The sequence below is a fragment of the Pangasianodon hypophthalmus genome, chromosome 23 (genome assembly GCF_027358585.1).
Source record: "Pangasianodon hypophthalmus isolate fPanHyp1 chromosome 23, fPanHyp1.pri, whole genome shotgun sequence".
In the NCBI taxonomy this organism is placed as follows: Eukaryota; Metazoa; Chordata; class Actinopteri; order Siluriformes; family Pangasiidae; genus Pangasianodon; species Pangasianodon hypophthalmus.
This window is the reverse complement of record NC_069732.1, coordinates 6,236,275-6,258,289: the sequence shown is the minus strand read 5'-3', so window position 1 is coordinate 6,258,289 and position 22,015 is coordinate 6,236,275. Positions and strand designations below refer to the sequence as shown.

The following is a 22,015-nucleotide window of genomic DNA, read 5'->3' as shown; positions in this document are numbered from 1 at the left end:
AATTTTGTCATTAACTGTCCTGTCCGCAGCATGAGGCAGCGTGATTCCTGCCCCAATGAGCCTCCATTAGCATTTGTTGCAGTTTCCATTTTTGACCACTAGGTGCAATAATAACTCTAAGGAGCTACATGTGGCGGTGAGCATGCTGGTCTGTGATTGGGCAACATTGGCTCATACCCGTTAAACAGTGACACTTTTAAAATCCCCGGTCACTCGAAAGATGTAATTAGTATTTTATCAGAATTTAAAATGTGTGGAGTTGTGATTGTTATGAAGACTAACATTTGTTGAATGACTGATATGAATGGCTTATACTTGACCCCAGCTGCCCCTATGAATGATTAACAGTCCTCCACTGATTAACACTTGGTCAGCCAAGATGCATAGCTGTTTATTCCTGGCTTTTTCACTTGTGTTTGCACTTACATCACTTCTTGTGAATGCCACAAACATTTACTATTTCAGTCTCTCACTTCATCTGCTGTCTGAAAAATTTTCCACAAATTGTTGTCTGTGTACATCAACTCCATTTTCATTCTCCTGTCTGCTAGCTAGAAAGTTATATTTTTCCCTTTAGGGCGGTCCTTCTGGTTGTCTGGGATCCATCGAGAGACATCGAGACCCTGTTTACACTTCTACTGTGCGCTGAACAACTGTGATCCAATCACTCAATATTAATGTTAATACCAGGGCCTGAGAGAGAGAGAGAGAGAGAGAGAGAGAGCAGGAGGGAAAGAGATGGATAGAAAGTTAAAATACAGTTAAAAATTTAGTTTTAATCTGGGTTCTCTGGTTTCCTCCCATCCTGGGGGTATAGCTGCCATATGCCCAGTGTTCCTGGGCTAGGCTCTATATCCAGAGAGAGAGAGAGAGAGAGAGAGAGAGAATGAATGAATGTAAAAATACTGAGGTGAGAGCAAGACAATAAGATGAATGAATTAACATGTGAATGGGGCATTTTTGTGGCTGAATTTTCTCAGTTCGTTCATCCACCTGCTAACAGGATCACCTGCAGCACACACGCATACACATACATACATACACACATACACACACACACACACACACTCCTCTCAGCTCTGTGGTGGGTTAATAAAAACACGTTGGTGTTGAACTGTCAACACACTCACTTCATGAAGAACAGAGCAGGCTGCCAAAACACGCTCTCACACGCACCCAGATCTCCTCGAGTCTCACCCGCGGGACACAGAGACACCGAGACGCCACACACACACACACACACACACACACACACACACAGACTACAAGTGCTTGAGGAAGCGTGCCAGCGTTTTATGGTGAAAAGTAGGTTACAAGTGTTTACACAGACACAGAAACACACACACACACACACACACACACACACACATATACATTCATAAAGGCTGCCATCACATTCAACCAGTTATTGAATCATCACCGCAAAGGAACAGCTGCTGTTTTATGGCCCTGTTTTGACATGAAGCAGAGGAAGTAATATCTCCTCACACACTTGTTGGTTTGAGACTCATGATTATATTCTTGTTTTATTGATAAAATTAATAAATTACAGAGTAAAACTGCAGTACCAATTTTGCTCTTTTTTTTTTTTCAAAAAGTGTGGACTAAACTATGTACAAGTTTCTCATTGCTTTTATTTGACTTTATTGTTAATTCACCAGTTGAAAATATAAATGTGACAAACATATAATTATATAATTGTATTTTTCAGTTAGCTTTTACCAAAAGTAAAAATTACTTAGAAAATGTAAGTAGGTTGAGAAAGCCCAAACCATACACACAGCAGCTTGGATATCAAATGGATAGCAATTCTGAAATACCCATGTAAATTCATTTTTTAGAATTTACCAAATAGTATATTTTTTTATTTTTTATTTATTATATTATTTACAGTATTTTGACATTTTAACAGTTTATTTACAATTTTTTGCACTTTTTTTTTAAAGAAAAGAAAAGAAATACCTATATTTAGAGGACAATAACTTTTTTCAATTGACCAAATACAAAATTTAGAGAGTTTTTTCACAATTTGTATTTTTTTACAACTTATCAAATGTTATATTTATAGGATTTTTTTCTACCATTTTTATACACATTACAAAATACTGTATTTAGTTTTTTAGAGTTGTTTGTTTGTTTGTTTTTTTAATTTATCAAATGCTATACTTAAAAGGTTTTTAAACCATATTTAGAGCTTGCTAGTAAGCATTTTTCAACTTTGAGTTCACTTTTTCAAAACACAACAGCTTTGACACTAAAAGCATTCAGTGAAAAGTTGTCATAATTCATTTCTCACTCACACTCTACCAGCAGCAAGATTGTATAATTTTTTTTGTTTTGTTTTGTTTTACAGCTCAGTTTGCGTGATCTACTTAAAAAGGTGATTACATTCATATTGTCAGAGGTTTGGATGTCAGATGGGTAGCAGTGCTACAGCAAGTGACAAATTCTGTATTGAATCAAAACCCAAACCCTAAAAGAGATCAACAGTGGATGGCCTGGGTGAAGGAGAGACAATATCACTGTATGAGCAGCACCATCATCCAATGTATCTACATGTCTCAGTGTATCGCAACTATATAACACAAATTCTGAATTGGGCCGTCATTTCATTTTGGATGAACTCTGTGGAAGGCTAAAGACTGAGGTAAGGAAGCACATAGAACAGTGCAGATCATTTGTGATTACATGGGACAAGAAGACATTTTAACCCCTCTAATAGAGTCCCACACTGATTTACACAAACATGAGAAAGGGAGAAAATTACATATAATTTTTCATTTCAATTCCACTGAAGGATTCCATGTGTACTTCTACATTTATAACCTAATCTACTAATGGAAAAACAACATTAGTGTCAAAATCTAAAGAATTATAAGTTTACAATGGGAAATGAGTGTTCACTTTGATTATCAGCATCATTGCTGCATTTAAACATGAGCTTCATCATCATCTCTTCACTCCACTGATCTCTGTTCACACTAACATCTGTGGGGAAATACTCACTGATTTATTCACTCACTTCTGTTCTGCTGATTAAATTTCTTTCTATTAATGAATTTATTCAGTCATTTAAATATTTTAAGTATTGTCTGCTGTTTTCTATACATAATGTGTAAGCGCCCTTCTCTATTTTGGGGATGGTCCGAGGGTACAGGAGCATTGCGGACATTTTCACAGTCTGTATAGGATTACAAAGTGAATCGATTAGGTTTATGTCTCTTTCATTACGGCACCTAGCTGTCCAACAAAGCCTGATATTCACTGTGTGAGGAAATCATACTTAGCTAGAAAGGTTTTAAGCAATTTTAGGCAGACCTGTGAAGTGACTTGTGGCCAAGTATGGTGACCCATACTCGGAATTTGTGCTCTGCATTTAACCCATCCAAGTACACACACACACACACACACACACACACACACACACACACACACACACCTGGAGCAGTGGGCAGCCTTTTTTTGCTGCGGTGTTCTGTAGGGGTTCAGTGCCTTGCTCAAGGGTCTCACCTCAGTCGTGGTATTGAGGGTGGATGAGAGCACTGGTCATTCACTCCCCCACCTACAATCCCTGGCGGACCTGAGACTCGAACCCACAACCTTCAGGTTCACCTTTGGGTTGCGGGTCCGAGCCTCTAACCATTAGGCCACGACTGCCCTGAACTGTTTTTACCACTGTGTTTTTTAAACTGTCTCCTTACACAACATGATCTTTATATTCAGAGTGTCTTAAAATAACTATTATTATATTTAAGAAAAATTAAATGTTGTTGGGTTTTTTAAGTAGAGATGTCAAAGTATATTGGCAGAAACCTCCAATTTTGGTCAAAACTTGATTTTTCATCAGTTTTGGCAGTTTCCCAGAATTCAGCCACAGCAATATCCCACAGGTTTTCCAAGACTGTGATGCATATTACTCAGTAAACTCATAATTTCTGCAGTCATGCAGCATCAGAAATTTATTTCTAGCACTTTTCATTTGTAATTGCTTGTTTCTGTTGTAAATATATTGCCATAATCAATGCAGTAAAATTGTGATGGTGTTTGTGATGGAAGGATTGAAAAAGGAAGGAAACAACTAACCAAACAAAGAACAACTAGAGAAAATTAACACACAAAAATCATATTTACTACCTTAAAGATTTATATTAAAAGAAATAATGCATGTTATGGAATGTTTTGGTTTTCTCTAACAATCTTACCCTCCTTTTTGTGTAAACAGTTAGTTTCACCTCCCAGCAAGTGCCTAGACCTCTCATTTCTGCAAGTATAGATAAGCACGCCAAGGTCCTCTACGGTCCTCCTCTTAGCTTCTTGAAGAAAAACAAGAAATAACATCTGTGCCAAAGTTCCTCTAGTTTCACGCCAGTGTTTGTGCTTATTGCCATTTCAAAATAGACATCTTAACCCTCAAGCATGATTGTATGATTATAGGCATGAGAGTGATTTGTTACCTAAATACTGGTCTGCAAGTTGCAACACTTTAACAAGCTCTTACAGTCATTCATGTTTTTGTGTGATGATACCGGCTAGTCTGCAAGTGAAGTCCATGAAACACAGAGTGTCTGTGACATACAGCCATCATGTTTGTGATATTCTGTAATGAAGATGGAGATCAATATTAATATTTATCAATGTAGCTTTATTTATTATAGTTATCATTTAGCTGGTGCAGCTAAATCCTAACTGTTTAGTCAAAATCAATTGAATGGGTTTCATCTAAAACTCAGTAGCTGAATATAACTGCAATTGAATAAAACTAGAATAAAAATATTTCATGTCAACATTTTAAAATGTTGGAAAATTCTGTGAAAGTTAAATTCCTTTAGTGGCTCCAATAATTACAGAATATTCTTCATATTCACAAAACATGCTAGTTAGTTTGGTTTTGTTCATGAAATTAATCTGTGCTGTGATCATGATGAAACCTGTGGAAATTAGTTCATACTGAAAAGTTCTCAGTTCACTGGTTTCCTGCCAAACACATGTCAGTAGGTGGACTGGCTACACTAAAGTGCCCCTAAGTGTAAATGTGTGTGTGTGTGTGTGAATGTGTGTGCATGGTGCACTGCGATGTACTGGTGTCCCATCCTGGGTGTATTCCTGCTTCACATCCAGTATTCCCAGGATAAGCTGCAGATCCACTGCTGTGACCAGGATAAAGCAGATACTGAAGATGAATGAATGAATGAATGAATGAAGGAAGGAAGGAAGGAAGGAGCTCAAGCTCTAGATCTAATATGTTTAATATGTTCAGTTACAAATCCAATCCAAATCCAATCACAAATCCAAATAAAATCCCAATCTCAAATCCAAATCAAATCCCAAATCCAATCTCAGTCCCAATTCAAGACCCAAATCCAAATACAAATCCAATCCCAAATACTGATACAATCTAACCCCAAATCCAAATCTAATCCCCAATCCAAATCAAATCCCAATCCCAAATCCTAGTCAAATCCCAATTCCAATCCAAATCTCAAATTCAAATCCAATCCCAAATCTGAGCCCAGTCCCAGTCCCAGATCGAGTCCCAAACCCAAGTCCAATCCCAGTCCAAGTTCAAGCCACAAATCCACATACAAATACAATCACAAATACAAATCCAATCCAAAATCCAATCCCAAATCCTATCCCAATCCCATGTCCAAATCAAATCCCAATCCAAATCCGACTCCAGTCCCAGTTCAAGTCCCAATCCCAAATCCAGGTCCAATTCCTAAACATATTACTACAGATCTGCTGTCTCTGTTCCTATCTATCTCTGTTGCTAGTTTACACACTTGCCAGCTTAAATCTCAGCTGTCAGACTTCCTCAACTTTAAAGCCATTGTTTTCAGAGGACATATTTTCAGACTTGAGAGCGTTAAGTAGGAGAAGTGACTGTGTTGTATAGGTCCTATACTGCCCCCTTGTGGACGAGCAGTGAACCTGTGTATGCAAATACTGTAGGAACCGATCTCAGACTCTAGGGGTCCCTCTGCCAGTCAGTGTGCACTCGAAACAGCTTTCAACACACACACACACACATCAGGTTGTCCAGGAATTCAGAGTTATAGCCATTTTTAAGAGAATTTTAGTGGTTGGATATGCACTGGTCAAAGACTCCTTTAATTGCTTTGGTTTTATTTTATTTTATTTAACTTTATTGCTCTTAACTCATGTACAGTATGTTATCCACTTGTACACATTTTTAGAAAACAAGCAGTCCTTATAGGTTCTTTAGGTTCTTACAGTCCATGTTCTGTGTATTTATTGTCCTGTTCTGTGTACTTATTGTCTTGCACTTTATGTAGTCTTGTAGTTCTGTGTTGCACCATGGTCCTGAAGAACAACATTTTGTTCCAATGTATACAAGCTATATAGAGGAATGACAATAATAACTCACTTGACTTGACTTGACTTACAAGTAGTTTAGGGTTCTTAACTTGCTACAGTAGTTCTGCTTGGAACTCTCATCACAGAGAAACACTCTGTTGTATTTGGATAGTTATGCTCACCAACAGGTTCTACTTGAAACCTCCTCTGATGAGGAAACTCTCTGTTATAGAGTTTAGGAGCTCCACCAGTGGGACACACCAGGGTGGAGCTTCACATGGGAATACTGGGCGTGAGGTGGGGATAAACCCTGGATGGGATGCCCGTCCATTGCAGGGCCCCATGCACACAAATAGTCACACCTAGGGTAATTTTTAAAATAGCCAGTTTACAGTATCCCCCATTAGCATGGGTTTGGGAGGTCGAAGGAAACCGGAGAACCCAGAGAGAACCTGAGGAGAACCTCCAGAGAAACAGACAGACATTAACCCAAGCTCAGGATCAAACAGGGGACCCTGGAGCTATGAGGTTCTGATCATCCTTTCAACACACTCAGTACTGTTTGGTTTTATGGTATACAATTGTAGAAGAGAAATGATTTGTAATTCCACTATCCGGTGTCACCCAGAAGAGGACAGGTTCCGTTTTCAGTCTGGTTCTTCTCAAGGTTTCTGTCTTATATCATCTCAGGGAGTTCATGTGAAGTGAATTAAACTGAAATTGGGATTTGAAGTGGAAGGAACAGTCGCTACGAAATAATAATAAAAAACTCTGGGAAAGTCTGTAAAGGATGAGAACCTCCTGGGGGCGTAAAGTTCCTTCTGGAGTCTCTAAACTTTAGCAAATGGACATCAGCATGCAATTATGCTCATGACCACCAGGGGGTGTCGTTCACATTATCACAATAGGGCTACATATAACTCTGATCCAGTCTGCAAATATATACAGTATTAAAAAAAAAAGCACAATGTTCTTACGTCATCTTCTGCTAATTTGCTTCTATAAAGGATTTATGGTTTAAAGATTTATATTATACAGCAGGACACCATTTTTCAACAGCCTAATCATGTAGTCTAAAACAAACAGAGCTGTTGTTAGTGTGGTGCTGGTGTCCTTGGCTTACACTTGTGTGACACATTAAGACATTTTGTAAACAATTAGATACAGATCACGTGCAATATGTACATTTTATAAAAATGATCTTTTTATCCATGATCTCACCTGTGACAACACCTAGACTGAATGCCCTACTTTATTAACAAACCCATAACAATAAAAGTGTGTTTCAGAGAATGATGTTAACTAAGAATGAAATAAATTATTAATTCAATTCAACATGTATCTGTAGGATTATATTTATATTTATTAATTTTTTTTTTTTTTTTTTGGTGTTGTAAACGCCTGAAAGAATGCAACACTGGTGGAGAAGTCGGTTTTTCTCCACCCGTTTGCATTTGCCCAACCCCCACATAGCACAAGTAACCGCCCTTCTTCATTCCCTTCAACCGAACATGATAACACCCCCTAAAGGCACGTATTAGCGCTATGCTTCATGGGAGTTGTAGTCTCTTTACCACATCGCGTAACTGACATTCTAAAAGGCTTAAACTACAATCCCCATGGTAACGCGCGTCTTCCGACGGTTAACGTCCAATCTGAATATGTGGGCGGGGAGCATCCGCCCACAAAAGCAACAAAATACAATTGTGCTTGAGGGAGAAAACAAGAAACACTTGTAACATTGAAAGAAAAAGAAAGGTTACAGTGATATAGGGTATAAATATTATAAATATTAGAGTAAATATATGAAAAGGGGAAAAATAGAAACAAGGAAATGAGAGGAGAGGTTGAATATTTTTTTGGACTTGATATTTAAATAAAAGTGGGAGGAGCTTCGGGGAGACACACACATAGAGCGTTAAGTTGGATTTGGATTTGGATTTGGATGCGTTTCGGTGGAAATCCGTTTTATTCTCAGCAAAATCACAAGCAGGAGGAATAGAAACACTGAAGGTAAAGAGCGTTTTTTTTTAATTCTGGCCGGCTGGGGTGGTTTTAGCGGGGTGGAATTGTAGTGGCCGCGGTTGGTACCGCCCTTCCTGGCGGGTGGGTCTGCTCGCCTCGCCTCGGCTCTCCGGTGGATGTGCGGCGCAGCGCAGCAGCAGCAGCCATTCGTGGGGAAAAATAGGCCGTCCTTCTCCGGGCCTTCTGCCTGCCTCTGCCTCCACAGCGTCCGGCCTTTTTTTTCGTTAACAACTCCTCTCCGGTTTTATTAATGCGGGATGAGTGGTGCGTACCCTCCCTCCCATATTATCGTCTCCACCCCTCTGTCTTTCCCTCTCTGTGTGTCCACACATCGGCAACCTGTCGCCTCCTTTCCCTTCTCCCTTCCGTGGTTTGCTTTGTTTGGCTTTTGGTTTGGTTTGGTTTTGTTGCTCTTATATCCATATTGATCATGCCTTTGTAAGGCTGCATTTTATTCCTTCTATTGCACTTCCATTGTGCACTCAGTAATCAGTGTCCTGTAATGTCTCCAGTGCTCAACTTTGAGTTATTCATTTAAGCTCATTTTTAAATTTCATTTAATGTCCCATGTAAATCTAGATTAAGGTTTTGTTTTGCTTATTTTTCCCCCGTGAACTACCTAGACTTATATGAAGCCAGGCCCAATCCCAAACGCATCACTATGAAACACATAGTGCACTACGTAGGCTGTGTGAGCCTGTACTGTAGTGGCCACTTAGCAAGGGAACAGTGAGCGGTTTGGGATTCAGCCCTAAGGGAGCTAAGCTAATAACACATACTCTGATGTCTTTTTATTTAAAAAAGAAAAAAGAAAAATCCTAATGTTTTTGCAGATCAAAAGAAAGAAGTCATGGCGACAGACGGGGGGAAATCAGGTGGAGGTGAAAAGGGCAATAAAGGAAAATCATCATCCCAGGTATTACATTTTAGAGTGTTAAAAGTTTGTCCTGTCAAAGTGTACTACTGCACACACACTTCCTGATCACACTGCGCACTTCCGCACTAGACAGCATGCATCAGAGTCATCTGAGGTTACTTACTATCTAGTGCGGAAGTATGAGTTTTGGTTATTACTCAGCCCTAGCTTTCGCCTCCTTCATACTCTCCTGCCCCAGAGACCTTCTCTAATGAGTTTGTCTTTAATCAACATTACTGTATTGTCTACACTATAGTGCATTTTGTGTACTTTAAGTTGTTAAACACTAGCAGGAGTAGACCTGCTACATCCTTTTCTTGTGGTTTTGTACCCCAGTGTCCTTCAGTAGGGTTGTCATGATACTGTAATAAAGTATAACATCGCATCGCCCCAAACAAAAAAATATTTCGACATACTAAATAGTATGAAAGTATGCGTTTTCGGAACTTCACCCAGCTTTAGTCTTCGTCGTCACCTTCGTAACCCTGCAAGCCGAGACGTTATTGTTTACTTCACATTAGCCATGCAGGGAATAAAACACTTGTGGTCGTGCTGTTGTAGGAAATTAATCCAGGCCAGCATGGTGTGACTGTAATAAAGTCGATTAGTTTCACAAAGCAGCACATCCTGAAGTGTTTTATTCCTCTTATACCACAGCAGTTTGCTGAGAATTACAATTTTTATTTATTAAAAAATGAGGGGTTTTTTTGCTTACGTTTAATGGAAACTTTTTAATTATAATCCTGTGTTTTGACTGCAGACTGAAATACTGTCAGAGCTGCTGTTATAGTAAATTAATCAACATCTGACCAATCGGAATCGAGAATTCAGCAGCGATGTGGTATAAATGTAGATGTTTTATATAATATAGTGCTTTTTAAAATGCGGATTTATTTCCTTTATTGATGGAAACGAATATAAGAATCAGTCAGCGCTGCTATGAATGTAAGGTTGAATGTAAGGATGGAGAATATATATTTATATGTGTGATAGTATGACAAAACGCTAAGTAATCTATGGTAATTGACGTAGTATTTAATATGAAATTATGTGTTTTTGGAACTTAACTGCTTCACCCAGCTTTAGCTTCAGGAACCTCCGTGACCCTGCTAGATAACTCACTATCTAATATAATGTTTGTCCATATAATTTTAATATAGATATTTTATAATATAATAGTACTTTAATAGTAATATTATATAATGGTACTTTTTTTAATTAGGCATTTAGGTACATGTAAAACCTGGGAAAATATAGGATTTCAAGGCACAGGGTATTAATTAATAATTAATAAAGAATTATAGACATCCTCTTGGTCTTTCGAAATCTTCAGGGTGTCTACGTGTTTTAAGTTTTAATTTGCCTGAAATTACATTTCATAAATGTAAGTCTTTCAGTATTACGTTGTCATAAAATTAAAATAGAATTTACGTGTTATTTAGGTTATTCATAATATGCTCTTCTGATAAAAAAAAAATTATGTATACGAACATGTGTTTTAAACACATTTGACATTACGTCACACACACTGGATAATGCAGGGTCACTTAGATAAGACAGGAGAGTGAGTTAAACTGGGGCTGGTGTTAGTCTTAGTGCTGTAGACATGTTGATCAGGTGAAACCTGACCCAAAGTTGACAGCATGTTTTCTGATGATGGAAAAACCTTTGTATTTAAATCCAGTTTCAGTGTGAATTCTATGGAAAGTATGTAGTTTATGCTGTAAAATGCACAAAGACAAAAATGTTTTATATTTTTTTATATGTGGTATTTCATTACTGCAAATCAAGGGCTTTAATCCTGTTTAAAGTATCCTGTTTTCTCTTTATTCTCTTATTTTGCACTAATGCAGCCTCTTGAATGCATATCACATTTTATTTTTTCTTTTTCAAGATAGATAATCACTTTTTAGAAAATTAGCAACAAAATCAATTACAAGCAAAACTCTTAATATGAGTCAAAAGACCCAACGATTACGACGTGTTCCTGAGTCTAATGACACGTATATAGTTTTTTTCTATCAGTTTTGTGTCAGTATTGCAGCGACCCAGTTTGCAGGCAGTGTGCATGTAAGAAATGGAGAAATTGTGGTTCACACACACCCACCCACTCTTCCTGTAATCCCGCCCACGTCTTCTGACACTCAGTGCTTTCTTTTTGTTCTCTTTTTTTCTTTTTGCATGTGTGTGTATGTGTGTATGTGAGCAGGATGCACAGCCATCTCCTCTCGCTCTGCTTGCAGCCACATGCAGTAAGATAGGCGGCGTGGGCGGGGAGGGGCAGGCCGGCGTGCAGCAGCAGATCATCATCGACCCCAGCCAGGGGTTAGTGCAGCTCCAGAACGCTCCTCAGCAGCTGGAGCTTCTCCCGGCTCAGTTCACAGGAAACGGCTGGCAGATCATCGCCGCTTCGCCTGCCACAGCTACTACAACCGTAACCAAGGACAACACGCAGGCCCCTGGCTTGGCCGCCATTGCAACCGGGACAAGCGTGGTCCCTGTTGACGCCACGCCCGGGCGAAAGGTTAAATCGGCCGGTGTGAACAATGCGTCAGTCGCACAACAGCAACAGCAGCAATTTCAGATCATCCAGGTCCAAAACATGCCCAATTCCACAGGAGGGATTCAGTATCAGGTGATCCCACACTTACAGACCGCTGACGGTCAGCAGATCCAGATAAACCCCAGCAACCCGACCACTTTAAGCGTCCAGCCTGAGCAGATTCAACTCATTAACGCCGCTAACAACCAAGCCATCCTGGCCACGCCTCCAAGAGCCACGTCAGCCAATGTAGTTTCCCAGAATGTCACAAATCAGGCCATCCCTGTGCAGATTCGCCCCTCATTTCCGCTCCAGCTGCAGACCATTCAGGGCACACAAGCCCCCGTGGTCACTACGATACCCATAAATATTGGCGGCGTCACTTTGGCTCTGCCCGTCATCAACAATGTAGCTGCAGGAGGAGGATCGGTGCAGCTGCTGCAGTCAAACGACATGAACGTAGCGAACGGCAGCCAGTTGATCACGACCAGCGTGGAATCTACTTCCGGGACCACCAGCTTGACCACATCAGTGGGCGGAGACTCCATCTCTGCAGACGCTACAGCCTTAACTTCAGTGTCCATGACATCTGATGCAGAGGGGCAAAAAGACATACGGGCCCAGGGGGGCGATTCTGACAGCCAGAGCACGGCTCAGTCCAATGGGCTGCAAGTGTCCGAGCAGCAGGCCCAGGTGCAGCAGTTCCACATCGTCAGCCACCCGGTGCTGCAGCAGATCCAGATCCAGCAGCCGCAGCAGCAGACGCAGGCACAGGCACAACAACAGCCCCAGCAGCTGGTCCAGGGCTCCATCCAGTTGCAACCGGCGCAGACGCTGCAGCCGCTACAGCAGAACGTACAGCTGCAGGCCTTCCAGAACCCGGCACAGGTCTTGATCCGGGCGCCCACGCTCACACCAACCGGCCAGATCAGCTGGCAGACGGTGCAGGTCCAGAACGCAGGTATGGCTCAGCAGCTCACACTGGCTCCGGTAGCCTCCAGTCCGAGCGGTGGCGCATTCACACAGATCGCTCCTCTCGCCATCGGAGGAACGCCCATCACGCTGAACACGGCCCAGCTGGCCTCCGGGACAGGCGTCCAGACGGTCAACATTGCAGGGCTGGGCACCGCGGGGGTCCAGGTGCAGGGTGTCCCACTCACCATCGCCGGGGTGCAGGGTAAGTGAGTCCGCTGCTTAACCATTAATGATTATAAACAGTTTTTTTCTGTAATGTTATTGGCTCTGCTGCAGTATTTCTTCCAGTACTCATTTCAGTCTGCTGAAATACTTGAAATCCTTTACCCATGGTCCACCACTCCTGTAATACTGTATAATATCTTATATTACAGTTATGAAATTATAACCGCAGTTCTGAAAATTCATCAGCATTTATTTTTATAGTTGAAACTCATTTACTTAACAAACAAAAAATAATAAAAAGAGAGAATATAATGTATAAGCTTATTGGCTCGTATTTTTGGGTAAAGTACACTGCACTAGTGAAGCCGTTGGCAGCAGCGGCAGCACAGCTTCCTGTTTATTTGCACCATACGGCGCTGCTGAGTGAGACACGCTTCACTTGGTCCAATGATTATAAATTTAAACGAAAACTGTTAAACCATTTTTTTAATTACCTCAACGAACAGACGGATTTATTTCATTTGCACCTCGCTTAGATTATAGATCAGGAGTGATAGGACTGGACATGAGAGAAGAGGTTTTGTGTCAAATTCAGGTGAACCTTAATGCAAATTAGCAAATTTTATAAGCATGAGTGGTAGAAAAAAAAACATTGAATTTAAAAAAATTCAATTAAAACTGTTTATAACTGAATAAATGTATTGTAGTGGTGCAGCAGGTAGCGCTGCTTCCTCAAATCTCCAGGGTTCCCTGTTCAATCCTGAGCTTGAACTGCTATCTGTATGGAGTTACATGTTCTCCTTGTATCTGTGTGGGTTTTATCTGGGTTCTCCAGTTTCCTCCCACCACCCAAAAGCATGCCTAAAGGTGGATTGTCCCTGGATGTGAGTGAGTGTATTTAATGAATAACAATTAAATAAAATCAATATTAATTAACCAAATAACTAACATTGAGTTTACAAATACTACTGTGTATCATGTTTAAATTAATTACAAAAGCCAAAAATACTGATCTGGATTAAAATATGATTAATTGCAACAATTCTCAGCATCACTTGTGCAAAAAAAAAAAAAAGTCCATAAAGTAACAGTTAAGCATTTGTGTCTTTATAAATATATTATTAATAGCAGAATTAGTAAATGCATTCATTCAAAAGCAATGAGGGAAAAAAGGTGCAAAACATTTTGATGTGATTGGCTCACACGTTCAGTAAAAGCACTCATGGCATGTGTGGAAGATTTGTAATGCATCAGGTTTATGTGCAGTGAGATCAGTAGGAATGACTCTAATTTAACTACATTGCAACAAATCTACAGTTTTATTCACATTTGTGGTTGTGTAATTGTGTATCGTTGCACACTGCAGACTAGGAGCGAGCGATACGACAAAAATACCATACCAAGATACCTGAAGACATTTTTACAGTACACGATATGTATCTAGGCTTTAGTTTTAAGTTTCAGTAGTTTAACATGTGAGCAGCTGCATTTAGAGTTTGTAATTTATTTCAGATAAGCTAATAAATGTTATTGTGATACTGTCAATATCCAAGAAAGTGTATTATGACATAATTAATTATTATATCGATATTATATCATCATATCGCCCAGTCCTAATGATTTTGTGATATTCACGATTAAAAACTCCAGAGTTCTGTTCAGTTTGTAATGAAAAGTGACTTTGGTAGACTCACTTTAGCCCTGAAATGCACTCAGCAAATAAAAAGCCAAACTGAAGCATTATTTGAGAACAAGCTTTGGTTTGACATCGCCCGCAGTTCTGCTATAAGCACTTGCAGATGTCAGTTTGCTGACTCTTTCTCCTCTCTGTTGTCTGTGTGTGTGTGTGTGTGTGTGTGCGTGTGTGTGTGTGTGTGTGTGTGTATATATGTGTTTCACTGAAACAGTAAGCAAAAATTACAGTTCAGACTGGAATCATAGCTGTAATAGGAGTAAATGTGTGGACAGTCTACAAATAAATTGTCCTGTTCCTGTTGAAAGAATTAGTAGTTTATTTTGGATTACAAAACAGCGCTAATTTTAAAATATAATAATCAGTTAGAATAGATGTAGATTTTGATTCCTAACGAACAAGCCAGAGGAGACAGTGACGAAGAACAACTTCCTGAGACAACAAGAGGAAGAAACCTTGAGAGAAACCAGACTCGAAAGGGAACCCATCCTCTTCTGGATAGCGAGATTGTAAATCAGTATACATGTGTAGAAGAGTGAAAACTAACAGCACTAAGTGTGTTTACGGGATGTTCAGTGCGAGTAGATTGTGTGATGAACACGAGACCGTGTATATAATTACAGCACCAGTTCCAAGGTACAAATCTACAGAATCCAGGTGAGATAATTCACTGAAGCAAGGCTAGGTCTTGTTTATAAACTGTTTTCTTAGGAAGTGCTAGTCTTTACGTTATCTATATGGGAGCATCCACTGCAGCAGAAGAATCCTAATAAGCTCCTGTCAGACATGTTCTCGGTCGTTCAGTCTTGTCGTAAAATTCGTAACATTCTTGTCAGAACGTGCAGAGCAAAGAAATCTGTGTTTTTGTTCCGCAGGCCAGCAGCAGGGTCAGGAGGGGGTTAAAGTCCAGCCCAGCCCGGTGACCGTCACTGTGGGGAGCTTAACCAACGCCAGTCTGAACGCAGTGAGTCCGGACCAGCTGGGGCAGGCACAGAGTCCATCAGAGCAGGAAGGTCAGCCAAGCAAGAGGCTGCGCAGGGTGGCCTGCTCCTGCCCCAACTGCAGAGACGGAGAGGGCAGGTGAGAGCCGCACTCACAACAAGACTAGAAAGGATGAGGGTTTTTTTTTCACCTGTTGATTCAAAACTAGCTAAATGAGAGATTTCATAATGATTTAGACTGAGAGTAGTGAAAACTCGAAGTAGTCAGAAAATACAGCTACTTCAAGGAGTGAAAGAGTGCAGTGAGAAAGAGAGGGATGTGAAAAATAGTTTCCATGTTCATACCACATTGCAGCTACTGTGACATGGCACTTTATGGGAGAAAGCATTTTTGTAAATAAGTGTCTTTGCAAATGACTCAAATTGTAGAAAGAGAATATTAACCAATGTTTGTTGTTAAAATCCTGATACCACAGCGCTGTTGATTTTCTCGATTCTGATTGGTCAGACGGTGTTGATTAAATTTCTATAACAGTAGCTCTGACAGGTTTATATTAATGCGCTCACTTTAAAACTGTAATACAATCATGTCTTTAGTAGCAACTCGTTCACAGGCAGACGCTGCACATAAACGGATTAGTAACGATCTAGAATCTATAAAATGTAATCATGTTTATTTAACATTTATGAAAGGAATCTGCAGTGAAAGCACTTTGTAACTGTCAGGGGGAAAGTCTTCTGCCACAAGAGACTATTCAAGATGGAGGGTTTTGCACTTTCTTGGTCATGTGACAATGTTTTTTTGACTTATAAACTTCAAGCAAGCAGGGGAAAAAGAGAGAAAAATAAGATTTCGCTCTTTCATAAATAAATAAATAAAATAATAATAATAATAATAATAATAATCATAATTGGAAAATTGCTGTGGTGTAAGAGGAAAAAAAACACTTCAGAACATCCTGTTATTGGATAATAATCAAGTTTGGGGTGGTTACAGTTACTCTGCTTTGTGCTGTTCCACATCACACCAACCTGTCGTTGATTGTTTTCCTGTAACAGCACACCCCTAAGTGTTCTTTTGTTACATGATGGTGGTTACTGAGTTACATGGCTTCAATCTAGGAAGTTTTTTCCGATTGATATGTTCTGATATAGAAGCTTACACAACCCCATAAGAAATCATCAGTGAATCCCGAATCTATGAATATGCAGATGTGCTGATTATACACACACGTACACACACACACACACTCCCTCCACCTGGCAAACCATTTACATTCACATTTACATTTCTTTACTTAGTTCAGTCTTTTATCCAAAACACAGCTAAGAGAGAAGACAATACAACTGTAGCTTGTTTTTCACTTTTCTCCTTGCAGAAGTGTTTCCTTCCTTCCTATTTGTACCATTTTCTATTATTTTAGAATAACAATGATATTAACATTATGAAATAATTCACGGAGAATTATGCAGCGACCACAAAAAGTGTTAACAGTACTCTTAACAGTGCTCTTCTTGAATGCTCGGCGTTCTTGTCATTTTTTCAACCAAGCCAGGAGGCTTTTCTTAAACTTTTCAAACAGACAGAGCTCCTTACTGCTTGTCGTAAGTTCTTGTTTGGGGGAAGAAAATTTAAATGATTCAGAAATAAATATATACGTGGGAATTAACCTGACTAATGCCCTAATATTGTCTCCAAACCAAACCTTTTTACTGGTAGCATACATCATCTTGAATAAAGCTTGCCTCACGGAAATGCTAGCTCACAGAGGGGAAATCAGCGTCTGTGACACATTTGTGGTTACTTTCACTTTGACCTGTGAATAGAAAACAAAAGAGGGAGTATTTTGCATTTCTGTTTAGATAAACGGATCGTGTAATGATAAAAAAGCAGAGGGTGGATTGCTCTATGAGTCGCCAATTAACAGTTAATATTTGTCTGTAACATATATGGCTTATTTTCTATTTGTTTGATGGTTTCCTTTCCTGGAATATGAATATTTGATTATTGTATTCAGCTGATATCTGATATGCACCGGACATGCACTTGTGTTGATTTTGTAACAGATGGATAAAGTAACCTTGTGTTTATAAATCCATGCCGTTCCGCAGATTGCAGTAAATATCAGTTCAGCCACTGCTTCTCATCATTTATGCTGTTATCTTGGAGTCGTCCTGTCCCACTGGATGTTCACTGCTGTTGCATGGCTCGCATATTTGCATATTAGCGCATGATTGGCGCTTCAGTTTTATGATACATAAACACTTGCATGTCACACATTCAGTACTAAGATTTTCTAGGGAGAGTTTCAGCTCCTTTTTAGCTAAATGAATGCAGTGAAAATCTCTGCAGTGAAAGTTTTCACACTTCAACCAGTGGACTGTGGATTCTGATTATTTCGTGAGAAAATTTAAGAATGAATTGTAACTCGTAGTTTTAGAGTAAACCTGTTGACGTTCTGACAGAAACAACAACGACCCATCGAAAAAGAAGCAACACGTGTGTCACATGGAGGGCTGCGGGAAAGTCTACGGCAAGACGTCCCACCTGCGAGCTCACCTGCGCTGGCACACCGGGGAGAGGCCCTTCGTCTGCAACTGGATCTTCTGTGGAAAACGCTTCACGAGGAGCGACGAGCTTCAGCGGCACCGCAGGACACACACGGGTATGCCGCACACACACGAACTTAGAAATACCATTACAATCACGCCGCTGCTGAATTCTACATTCTGATTAGTCAGGAGATGTTGATTAATATTTAAATAAGAGGCACAATGGAAAAGCGTTAAGTCTAGGAGCACGAGATTGCGAGATCATGCCACACCCATCCGTGGCCGGGAGATAAGACAGCAGTTTTTGGCTGTAGGAGATATGGCATAGTCTCTCTCCCCTGTCAATCACAGTGAATTTAACCAATCACAGGCACCTGTGAGCTCATGTATGAGGAAGAGGGTGGATAGCACTTTCCTGCGAGTGTGTTACGCTGCCCTGTGACACAGCATGAGCAGCAGTTCTAAAAGATGTGCTTAGCTAACTTCACATGTCTCAGAGTAAGCACGTGGAAAAAATTAACAGTTCATACTTAGAATAGTATTAATAAGTATTACGCATACTTCTTAGTATTAATAAGCATATTGTTTGTACATATCAGCATATATCTTTGTATCAGCCCTTGAAAAGAAAACTATTAAGAAATCCCGTCGTGCTTTTCAGGTGAGAAGAGATTCGAGTGTCCGGAATGTTCTAAGAGATTCATGAGGAGCGACCACCTGTCGAAGCACATCAAAACCCACCAGGGCAAAAAAGGAGGCGCTGCGCTGGCCATCCTCACCACCGAGGACATGGAGGACGACGTAGAGGAGGCGCTGGGCTCGCCGAGGATCGTCACTGTCGCCTCCATCTCGCAGGATTCCGACCCGGCCACGCCCACGACGTCTAACAACCTGGAGGAGGAGTTCGAGTAGCTCGGGGTCCAGATCCTCCGCTCAAAGCACCATGTTATATATCAGCTTTTAGTTGTCTGTCTTTTGTTTGTTTGTAATTTCTTTTTTTTCGTTCTTTTGAGAATGGACAGCTCTTGGAGTGCATCAGCTTTTCAGATTTTTCATATGAAAATGTAAAAATGTTATAATAGAAAAGAATCTAAAGATTATGAATTTACCGTTTGGTTTTTAAGAGACGTACAGTGATTATCGGAAACGAGATGAGTTGTCGGAGAGTGTTTTATTTACAGGAGCACGAGGAGGGATCTGTTGTTCCCAGTACGCAAATCCACTATGAAGAGTCTTTTCTTTAGGATTAAATTCTGTCTCTATGCACAAAATTGTACATCTTTTCTCAAATTATGGATCGACTTATTATTGGGAGTGGGGGGTTGGTGTAAATGTAGGTTTTTAACGTAAAATAGACAGCAGTTTTTCTGAATGCAGTCAGACGAGATTTGGGACTGAACAGCTCGACATCTAAACGCAGTTCTACACCGAGTCGATCTCTTAAGCGTCATCGCATCAACAGACGACTGTTCAGTGCCACACTCTTAGACATTAGAGAAACTACATTTATGCAGATCTCGAGCAAGCCTAGGAACGAAGGAAGGAAGACGAGAGGACAAGACAGAACCTGACACAGTGAAAAGCGTCCTAAAAAGCACAAATTGAAAAAACTGATAGATTTATATTTAAAAAAAGAGAGAGAGATGATACATTCCTATATGAATAGAGGGATGATGTTGGGAGGCAGGAAGAAAATAAAACCACAAGAGGCAAATTTGGCTTCCTGATATTTGCTATGTTAAATGAAAGCAATACTATAAAGACAATCCTTGTGAAACCATGTTTACATTAAATAGGAGGCAGAATAGATTTTCTTTAAGAAGTGAAAAAGGAAACCACAGCAAACAGCCTAAAGGTCTTTTTGCATCTCAAAAGTCATATGAACTGTCCTACAATGCCTTAACACAGAGTGATGAGCGAGAGGCTCACGTCGGGGGAAATGGGGGCGGGGGGGGGGGGGGGGGGGGGGGGGTGTTGGGGGGATTCGGTGGGGGTGAAGGTGAAGCGGGTCTTTCGATGAAGGGACGGTGATTTCATGTACAGTTGCACACAGCTGACCACATGCTTCTTTTCTATGCTAGTAAACACTGTGGCCAGTAAGGAGACATCATTTTTAAATCTCCGTTCGATTTCTGAGTGACATGTTTTTTGCGCTCCTCAGCTAATTCCTCCTCTCGTTAGATTAACATCACCTTCGTCGTCATCATCGTCATCGTCATCCTATTCATAGTGTCAGTGCCATTAAAGATGTCCGCTTCCGCTTCCTGAATCATTGTAGATCTGCGGCCACCTGCTTGGCCAGTCAAGCTCTCGTAGCTCAGTTTGATGTTCTAAAATGTGTCTGGTGGCGTTTTTTTTTTTTTTCCTCTCCTTTTTTTTTTATTTGTGGAAATTGAATTTGTGAATTTTTTGATGTTTTTTCTTTTCTTTTCTTATGTCCTTCTACCTTCCTTTCCCTGGTTCTATCTGTTACCACAGACTGTCTAATATCCCTAATTTATTATTTATCCTTATTTCAATATTTGCCCTTTTCAAGTTGCTGATGTGTATCGTACGCTGTTGAGTCAGAGATTATGTGCAGCATGGTTTTTTTTTCCGGTATAAGCAATGATTTATTTCTACTTGTGGTCCTTTTTATAAACATAACCATAGCTTTTTAATTTATACAAATTCTTCTCTCACACCATAACATATTTCAGAAGACAAAAAAAGATGGAAAAAATTAAGATGAGTGGTTGATACCAAACTATTTAGATGTTTTTGGTAATATTTTGTGTGATGACTGATTTTTTTCTTTAATATTTTCTAGTGGCATCTCATTTGTAAATCTTTTTCTAAGATGTTTCTTTGTGTTCATGACATTTAATATTTTTTTTTTTGCCAGGTTAGCCTGAAAGGCTCCAGTTTATTGATATTTTTAAAAATAACTTTGTACAAATGTGTTATGTTAATGGGTAAAAAAAAAAAAAAAAAAAAGAAAAAGAAAGAAAGAAAAAGAGAAAGATCTTTGCCTGCATAACACTTGAAATTAAAAGTGAATAAATCGGTCTTAATATTACCGCATATGATTGTTACCATATTTGGAGAACGTAAAGGACAACTCCAGTGTTTTTGTTATTTAATCTCTATTTATTGTACGTGTAACGTTTCTGATTAGCACAGAGAAGAACTTCAACACGTTTCCATGTACTGAGGAAAAAAAACAAACACTTCCTTATAATGGAAATTTAAGGGCAGTTGTTGTTCTATATAACACAAACTGCACTCGCTACACTTTAACACAGGAAACAGCATTTACGATTTTTAACCCCTTTATAATGTCAATACAAGAGGCACCTAAAAACCTTTTGCTTTTATAAATGCGACCAAATGCGAATAGAATTCACTCGATAAAAAAAAATTAATTCACTGAAGCAGAAAGGACCGAGTTAATTTGTGCCAATCTTCTGAAGGTGAATTCACAATTCTCAGCTTTGTGTGAAAGTAGAGAAGAAGTGTTCGGGACTGTGGTCTTTTTGGTCAGTAAAAAATTGAGAAGCCACTTATTATTATTAAGTACAACTCACACCAGACTTTTTACTCTTTGTTGGAGCACATGGGAAAAAAGTTAGCTGTCTAGTACTCCAACACTCTCTAGGGTTTTTGTTCTTTTTTGCTTTTTTTTTTCTCTCTCTGCTTGCTAGAATTTTCTGTAACAATAAAGGTCTTGGGGTGAGACAAACTTGAGGCACAGTCTTACCAAAGCTGGTTTTAGTTTTATCCAACTTGTCAACACTTTTCAAGGGTATTATTTTAAGACTATAAATTTTTCCCTCTAAAAAAGTAGTCTCATCTCTGAAGCAATGAATTATACAGACACTTAATGCATGCACACGTTTGAATGAAAC

At 39.7% G+C, this 22,015-nt stretch overlaps 1 protein-coding gene across 2 annotated transcripts; it reads left to right on the top strand.

The window, feature by feature from the left end:
* The first annotated feature begins 8,012 nt into the window (after positions 1–8,012).
* Positions 8,013–20,075, top strand: sp4 (sp4 transcription factor). 2 transcript variants are annotated; one of them, XM_026930143.3, is made up of 6 exons: positions 8,013–8,331; positions 9,177–9,259; positions 11,469–12,978; positions 15,510–15,714; positions 18,042–18,241; positions 18,790–20,075. In XM_026930143.3, exons 2-6 carry the CDS (start codon positions 9,194–9,196, stop codon positions 19,038–19,040), a joined length of 2,232 nt encoding a protein of 743 aa, XP_026785944.1. In that variant the 5' UTR covers positions 8,013–8,331; positions 9,177–9,193; the 3' UTR covers positions 19,041–20,075. The 2 variants fall into 2 exon arrangements, with proteins under 2 accessions (XP_026785944.1, XP_026785943.1); XM_026930142.3 differs by lacking the exon at positions 8,013–8,331 and adding an exon at positions 8,343–8,607.
* Positions 20,076–22,015: the final 1,940 nt, after the last annotated feature.

What these genes read in the sequence shown, in the direction of transcription:
- sp4 (XM_026930142.3), top strand. An exon ending in CACCATCGCCGGGGTGCAGG is followed by an intron (nt 12,979 to 15,509) that starts GTAAGTGAGTCC and finishes TTTGTTCCGCAG; the next exon opens with GCCAGCAGCAGGGTCAGGAG. An exon ending in TGCAGAGACGGAGAGGGCAG is followed by an intron (nt 15,715 to 18,041) that starts GTGAGAGCCGCA and finishes ACGTTCTGACAG; the next exon opens with AAACAACAACGACCCATCGA.